The following is an 8,445-nucleotide window of genomic DNA, read 5'->3' as shown; positions in this document are numbered from 1 at the left end:
CGTAAAGGATCTAGCATTCATCTCAGAATGGCTTTCAAAGAAAATTATAATTTCCAAACAAATTTCACAGTTTATTCAGAGTGAAGGAATTGTGCCTTAATGATGAGTTTCTGGGCAGAGCAACAAGGTGACAACTTTTCCTATAAATAAATATTCTTGAACTACCAGTATTGTTAAACAAAAACTATTTTAAGATGCCTTTAGGACTTGTTTGAGGCAGCCTAAAGAACTGATCTGTTTCTCTGAGGGTGTTTGAGATCTTGGTATGCAATGGCTATTTCAATCTTCATTTGGTTTTTGCACCTGTTAATGGGATGGTAATATTTTGGGGTATCCTTTGGGGATGGTAACATTTTGGAGCATCCTTTGGAGATCATCAAGATTTGAATATTTTGGAGTGATTATTTTTCTGTTCATCCATTTGATTTGTCTTACAGTGTGCAAAATCTTTCAAGAAGTCATCAAGCTCATTAAAAGGGGAAAAGTAAAGGATTTCAAGCCAGTTACATCTTGTGAAAGTTGATGGTTCAAAATCTAGTGTTAGAAAAGTACTGAAAGCAAAAAGTGTTGAAAGTTTCCAATTGCAACGTACTGGTTCTTTCTTTCCTATTTGCTATGGGCTACCTGGCACTGTTACTACTGTCGGACGGTAACTTCATACAGCTGGTATCAGGAGATGTGGAGATGACATAGCCTGGTGGGCAGGTCCATGTTCACTCCCTGCTGCAATTGCAGAGGAAGAAATGCTGTTCCCAACTCTGCATCAGACTCCATCTACGCCATCACAGTCAGAGGCTGATGCGGTTTGAATACGATGTGTCTTTTCACCTGGTCTTGTCCTCTCCTGCAGTGGCTTGGATTTCCACATTCCCACCTTTCTCCCCACTTTGTTCACAATCAGAATGTGAAATGATGTGTTTGCCATGGCTGGTGCTGAGCTAGGCAGATGTCTCTCCAGATTTTAATGCAACGAGCTCAGAGTCCTCTGCATATCTTCCATTTAACTGTTCGTTGTTGGAATCATGATGGTACAGGTAAACGGGGACCTCTGTGATAGACGTTGCAGTGTAGGAGGTAGATCTCGTGGAACAGTGCTCTCGGCGCCTTTGGCCCCACTGGGTTTTGTACTGTGTCCATTGCCTCTTCAAAGCTCCTTGTACCTGTTAAAGAAACACATAGTTAGGATGAGGCATAATCTAAACCCCTATAATTGTAGACATTTTTAAATATGCTGTGGGAAGAGGGAAGGGAAGGGAAGGGAAGGGAAGGGAAGGGAAGGGAAGGGAAGGGAAGGGAAGGGAAGGGAAGGGAAGGGAAGGGAAGGGAAGGGAAGGGAAGGGAAGGGAAGAGAAGAGAAGAGAAGGGAAGAGAAGAGAAGAGAAGAGAAGAGAAGAGAAGAGAAGAGAAGAGAAGAGAAGAGAAGAGAAGAGAAGAGAAGAGAAGAGAAAGGAAAAGAAAAGAAAAGAAAAGAAAAGAAAAGAAAAGAAAAGAAAAGAAAAGAAAAGAAAAGAAAAGAAAAGAAAAGAAAAGAAAAGAAAAGAAAAGAAAAGAAAAGAAAAGAAAAGAAAAGAAAAGAAAAGAAAAGAAAAGAAAAGAAAAGAAAAGAAAAGAAAAAAAGAAAAGAAAAGAAAAGAAAAGAAAAGAAAAGAAAAGAAAAGAAAAGAAAAGAAAAGAAAAGAAAAGAAAAGAAAAGAAAAGAAAAGAAAAAAGAAAAGAAAAGAAAAAGAGAAAGAAAAAGCTCCACGTCTAATTCTGTCAGGTTCAGTCTGCCTCTCTCCTACACTCTGCTCCCAGCTCCAGAAGCAGAAGCCGTTGCTCAGCGCTCAGCCTTAACTCCCTCCCTGCCTACCCTACGGCAGCAATTAGAGTTTCTGCAGTTGTTGCTGCTTATGAGGAGCAGGTATGGGTTAGCTGTTCCCATAAGAGGTAAACGTGGAACAGAGTGCTGCACGGGAACACAGTACGATGCTGTGGTGGAAGAGGGAAGGGGATTAAAACCCATCTGATGCTACAGCTGGATCTTTGTCCCTGGTATGGCTAATACATTGTGATCCCCGAAGAAACTTAACCTTGAGTAAAACTGGCCATGAACGGCAAAGTGTAAGTACATTTCAAGAGCTTGTCAGGGCTAATTTTGTAGAGAGAAAGAGTTAGAGCATTAGTACAGCTAAACAGAGATTTGTTCCAGTAATTTAAGAAGAGGTTCTGTGCTGGCAAAAAACCAGCATTGGTCATAGTCCTCTGCGTAGCAGAGAATTTCAACATTTGGACATACGTCTTCTAGGAATAAAATATTTTATTCAACATTTACATTAGGAGTGATGTTATATATGGAGCTAGGATATGACTTAAACTATTGAGTCCTGCCAGGGAATAAGAAACCCTTCTCCAGCTGCACATTCAGGCATGCTGGCACTCACTAGCTCCTTCCCAAAGCAGGGAATGGGCAAACCCTGGCTCTGTTCCTTCAGCTCAGCTATTCCAGCGAGCAAAATGTGAGAACAGGAGCAGTTTGCTGTAATAATCTGCTGTAAATGACCATCCCTTCAGAGGAAGGCAGGCCCAGGTAAGGCACTGTGATGACAGGAGTGTCCTGGAGTTTCCGTGCTCCTGCTGAGGTGGACGTTGTATGTCAGTCACTTTTGCTCAGAGAGTAGTCTGAAGTCACTCTCTAGGCTCTGTGTAGAACAATATCTTTGATTCATATAGATGAATCTGAATGACTTTAATATTTCCCAAGTCTCCACAATTCTAATCACTCTATTAATATGTAGATAGTAAAATGTCATCTACTCACCACCCACAGCTGCCTGCAAGAAAGCTGTTTCATGTCACATAAGGACAAGGCTTCATAAGGAATTGCTATGAATCTGAGATGCTTACTGAGTGTACAGCACAACTATGCAGCATGCCAAGAGCGGCTATTTCAATTGCTTTGTTTTTTTATTTTTAATCCAAGACGCAAGCCAAGGTATGAGGACTGATGCTATAAATCCTTACTCATGCAAGTAGTTGCACTGACTTTGGTATGACTACTTTCTTGAGTAAACAAACGTTTGCTGGACTAGCCCTTTAAAACTAACTGAAAACTATATCCATGCCCAGTTTCCAATACTAGCTTTTTTTTGCTATTGTTTAGCTTAAGACAAAGTAGTTAAGAGTTCTTTTCATCTGGAGAAATGTATTCCTATTAACCTTCTCCTAACACATAAAGAAAAGAAAATAAATAGCTGCGTGTAGGTTAATTAGATATCAAGCACAGAAAAGGCATATGGTTACAATGGAACTTTAATTACAGGGGCTGTAAGCAAAGCTTACTATGCCAATATTGAGATTTAAAGTGAAATGGCTGTGTGCAAGGATGTTTCATATCACACCATTGCCAAAGTTAATTAGTGAGAAAGAATTACTGCATGAAATAGTAATGCAGTTGCAGCACATGATACAGAAATATTACATATGAGGTAAACCCTGTAAAGATTTTAGTCACTTTAAAATTCCCTTTTGATGTTATAGTATGAATATTGTAGCTTAGTCACCCTAGAAGCTATGGGGAGGAACTGGAAGAAGAAATCTTCAGAAGGATTAAGTCAGTGACTTTCCCCAATATCACACTGGGGCAGTGGCTCCTGTAACCTACGGCCGGACACAATGAAGATAATGCAGAAATCTTGGATGTGCACAGCAGCTCTACCCGCCCACAGCCATCTCTCCAATACCACCACCACAGTCATTAGTGCCTGTAGCCACTGGGTACCCCTGGCCATCACCTCTTCCCCTAAGTGTTGACTGTGTTTGCATTTCACAGCAGTTTATCCACTCAGATTAATCTCAGCGTCTTTAGTGAAAGTGGCAAGAACACGCTCTTACAGCCTTCCTCTTCCTCTCCTAGCCCCCCTTCCCTTGCCCCCTGCATACTCCTCAAGGCTTTGATCTCTCTTGCATGGGGTGAAGAGCTGCTGTGAAGGTGATGAGCTCCTGCTGAGCTCTCAAACTGCTCTCAGTTGAACTGGAGTCTGACAGCCAACCACAGGTCTGGAGATGATAACACGGTTAACTGAAGAGGGAAGAACAATGTCACTGAGTCTTACAAAGCCTGCCGTGAGGAGCTCATAGTTTTCTTCTCAGACGGGAGCGACACTTAAATTGTATGTCTGGTTGGGGAGAGAACAGGTACATCCTTTCCAGTTCAGCCCATGATGAGAAGTGCCATTAGTCAGGTTTAAAAGTCTCCACGGAGCAGTGAGAGCATGAGGTCAAAGCAGCTGTGTTTTTATTCTCCACTGAATTGCTGGCCTGTGCAAGAATCCAGCCACAAATGGATAATGGATAGTACAAGCTGCTGTACTTGAGTAAAACAATGTGTTAATCTAGATTTCTGCCATCATTCCAAGGATCTCAGATGATCATAATTTAGTGCCAACTAAAACTGTTCATGCATGGATTTTAAGTGTCTAAGCAGCATTACTGAAAATCACATGCACAGCCATAACATATTAACGACCAAGGAGGCTCCTGGGACTGGGAGGGGCAAGGCGATGCCTGCCATGCTTTCCGCTGTGATAGCAGATGGAAGAAAGTAAAGTCTAAAGAAATGAAGAGCCTGAGTTTATTTACTCTGCTCTTCAGAACTTAAAAGATTTTTCTGTTCTCTATTAGCCATTCATGCCTCTTTGGCACATAAGATATATGGCTGGTTTTTTTCCAAACAGACTTTCCATTTTGTTGGCCAGCCTTGCAGTCTAGAAGCAATCTCAGGCCTGGAAATATGGTCTGGTGAGCAGACTATTGCAGAGACCTTGTATCATCTGTACAACACTGTTGTTGTTGGACAGAGAAACTACAGTGCTGCTGGACACTGAGATTTTATATGAAAATGCACAAGAAGGTCTGTCATTTTAAAAGTCCAAACCAAATCCATTGTTTATGTGTTCTTCCACATGAATGCAGGCACCAGTACAGCTTCTTATTACTATTTTTACATTTCTTTCTATAGATGGGCTTATGGTACTAAAGTGAGGTTGGTGAGGTAGTAGGTGATGAATGCAATGTAAAACACTGTCAGGTGGTAGTGAGTTTAGCATTGTTTGTCCTGGCTAAACTTCATGTATTTCAGCCTTGAAGTTAAATATTCCAGTAGGAAAAAGTAAATCCCAGAGTATCCAGGCTCCTGTGGTACTAAAATTAATCTCCTTGCCCCACACTGAATTTTCTCATGAGAAATAATTTTGAGCTCTATGGCAGCAGATGTATACAGCGGCTTGGTAACAATCTCCTACCATGTCTGAAGACCAGACTGTGGCTTTGGTCTATGTCATACTGCACACAGCAAGACTGTTCAGCTTAGTTCTCTTGGGCAGTCAAACTCAGACCAGCACTCCCTTTGGAAGGACCTAATGCCGTATTGGCATTAGTCTGTTGCTGTTCTCCTATAGGTGTTGTGCCTTATATATCTACACCTTGTGTAACTGCACGAATAAATAGACTTGGAGGAAAGGGGTCATAATCCTTTCAACCTCTCTTCTGGCGCAGCCCAGGACAGCTACTCCAGTACATAAACTTGGTTGATGTTTATTGGTATTGTGCTGATGCAAGTAGCACTGAACTGTCTTGAGTCAATATTAGAGAGGTGTCATCTTTGGCTCTCTGCCCACCTTAATGGGAAATTCTAAAAAAAGCTTCTGTTATTGTCCACTAAATAAAATTTCCTATAAGAAAATAATGAGAGGGTTGTTTAGCATCCCTGCCATTGACCATGTTAGACAGTCTGCAAGTCTGCAGCAGATACAATTTTAAAAATGAGTGTAAAGGTGAAAAGTACCCAAACATCAACAAAAATCACACTCAACATGTCTGGGAAACCTGAATCCCGAGAGCTGTTTGTTCTTACTGCCTGACACTGATGAATATTTCTGATCAGCCACTCCATCAAGGAGTCATTAATCCTACATGCAGTCTGCAGCTACTCCAAGGTAGTTAAGCCATCCATGTGATCACTTATGGGAGCAATAGAGTACAAACCTGCAAGCCACATTTCAATATCAGATTCATTTTTATCTCATTTTGGGCATCATCCTTTCCAAATACGTCCCCTTAGTGATGGCTCGCTGACAATTCAAGTATCAAAAGTGAATATCCATATGAGAGCCTTTCACAAGGAAGAGGTTGTTTTGCTGTGGGCTGCCAGATGTGTCAAAAAGGCTGTCAGAGGCAACCAGGGGTTTGGTGACTATTGCTGTTATTCAGGATTTGTATCCAGACCATGCATCTTCAGTCAAATAAGGAATGTCTGGATGCTCTTGCAGCTTCCTAACAGCAGCTCAGTCAGTGCAGCAGTCCACAAAGTGCATGTCTCTGAGGCTGGACATCTGAATATCATGTATGAATATGGTGCATTTTCTTAATCCAAATATATTTATTCTGAATTCTAAATTAATGTAATACAATACTTAATGAACAAAAGAGAGCTGCATATTTATTTTAGACTAATTTTCACTCCTGGAATGTGGCTTTTGGTTTTCTGCCTAGAGCACTCTAGGTTAGTTCCTATGACAGGTAAACTCATTCATACCCTGCCATCTAATTTTGAATTAAATGGTACATGTGGTCTGCCATGATTTTGGCAAGCAGATGCTCCAGATCTGTTCATCATTGGGTAACTTGAAAATTGTACTCCTGGAGTTGTAAAGGTGGATATGCTTCTCTGACATTGTGGCATTGCCAAAAGTACTTTGGAATTAGAGGTATCTGATGAAGCATACCTAAGAAGCAAACAGCCTTTAAGATACTTTACATTTTCAGTGCATTTTCTTGCTGCCTTTTCTCATTTTTAGCATTGCTACAGCCTTTCTAGGCACAAATCCATATGTTCTCATTAGAGTTGGAGAATTACAGAGTAATCGACCTTTTATTCTAAAGCTATAAAACTTTAAGCAAATTTGTTTCACAAAATCTAATCTGAAAAAAATGGAAGATGACACTGGGGAGAAATAATAAGGAAGAAGGCAATGTTCAAGACCAGGATTTTGGGATAACACTTTGTTTGGAGGTGATGACACACTGGAGCACTCCCTGTACATAGCTATGCAGTCATTCCTACGGGGAAAGGATGTTTCAAAAATTGCCTGGCTGGTCTCTGCTTTCTCCATGCCAGGTCCTCCCTACCAGGGAGAATCAGAAGTCTTTCTGTGTTTCCAGGGCATGGAGACTGGACTGTGCCAGAAAGTGATGACAGTAAGGGAAAAGGAGAAAGGTGGTAGTAGCCTGCAGATCCTGCAGAGGACAGAAATGTGATATGAAAAAAATAGTTGTATGTCTCTCCAACTTTTTTTAATTGGACCCATGAAACCATCAACTCCTGTAGCATGATCTTTACAGCTATCATTTCATGTTAGGTTCTGCTGTCATTAACTGCTCGCCTTTTGCCATTCTCTTTCATTCTCCTGAGAAGCCATGCTACAGAATTACAGTGGGAAGCCTCTAATCTTTTCTACTGTTGCATTTCTCTGTACATTTACACAGCAAGCCAGCCAGAAGCAAATGTCTAGTGATGTCGACGAGTGGTGGCAGAATTTAATACTCTCTGCCATCCCAAAAGTTAGCAAACCAGCCAGTAGCACTTTATTAATAGATAACTTGCTTCAAGTCGCTATCAAAACATCAGCATGGTCACATCATTACTGGGAATTTGCTGCTCTCTAATAATACACAGGGATAAACAGGAGCACAAATATCTCTTTAGGTTGGCATACTGAGTGGTAGCATCACAAAGCTTGCTCTGTACCTAATTCATCTGCTCTGGATTCAAAATTAACTCTTTAAAGGCCTTTCTATCTTTTCTAAGGTATGCATTGTTTTATTTTGCTACAGCTGAATGCTTCTGATGTATTGGAAAAGCATTTTTCCGCTAACCGTCTTTGGAAAATGGCTTACTGTAGGAATTTAAATGGTTCTTGACATATTTTAACCATCTATTTTTTTGTAAAAAAAAATGTAGTGAAGTGGACTTAAAACCAGCTGTAGGTATATAAAATATTGATCCAGCTGTAAGAGAATGGTAGACATCTTTGCCTCAAGGGTTTTTGTTGCTCAATTACTATGTGAGAAACACTGACCTTAAAAAGGCCAGTGCTAATCCTCAAAGGAGTGAAAGTAACCGCACTCCTCCAGGCTCCTCTGCTCTGACAGTGCTACGGGGACGGCATCTGCCACGGCTCTGGGGCTGAACGCAGCACACGGCTCTCCAGGACAGACCCCTGGGGATCCCCACTGCTTCTTACGGGGCATCGTGCTCCTTCCAGGCAATTCATCCCACTATTCTGGGGCAGGAAGAGAAGTACAGCATTTTTCTCCTTTACTTAGACCTCTGTCTCAAAATTGCAGATGGTAGGGGGAGGGTCTCATGCCTGCACCTCATTTGGTGCCATCTGCTTCGTAATGGTAACG

The 8,445-nt window shown here is 41.3% G+C and overlaps 1 protein-coding gene across 1 annotated transcript in view; it reads right to left on the bottom strand.

The window, feature by feature from the left end:
• Positions 1 to 938: 938 nt before the first annotated feature.
• Positions 939 to 8,445, bottom strand: part of CALCR (calcitonin receptor) — a gene marked incomplete at both ends in the record, with an annotated part of 171,774 nt that continues 164,267 nt past the window's right edge. Inside the window, one exon of the mRNA XM_082311199.1 lies at positions 939 to 1,160. Coding sequence (XP_082167325.1) covers positions 939 to 1,160 — 222 coding nt within the window. The remainder of the gene's footprint in view (positions 1,161 to 8,445) is intronic.

The sequence above is a fragment of the Platalea leucorodia genome (genome assembly GCF_965183815.1).
Source record: "Platalea leucorodia genome assembly, chromosome: 1".
NCBI classification, from domain to species: domain Eukaryota; kingdom Metazoa; phylum Chordata; class Aves; order Pelecaniformes; family Threskiornithidae; genus Platalea; species Platalea leucorodia.
The sequence above is the reverse complement of the archived record's forward strand: the minus strand, read 5'-3'. Positions and strand labels throughout refer to the sequence as shown.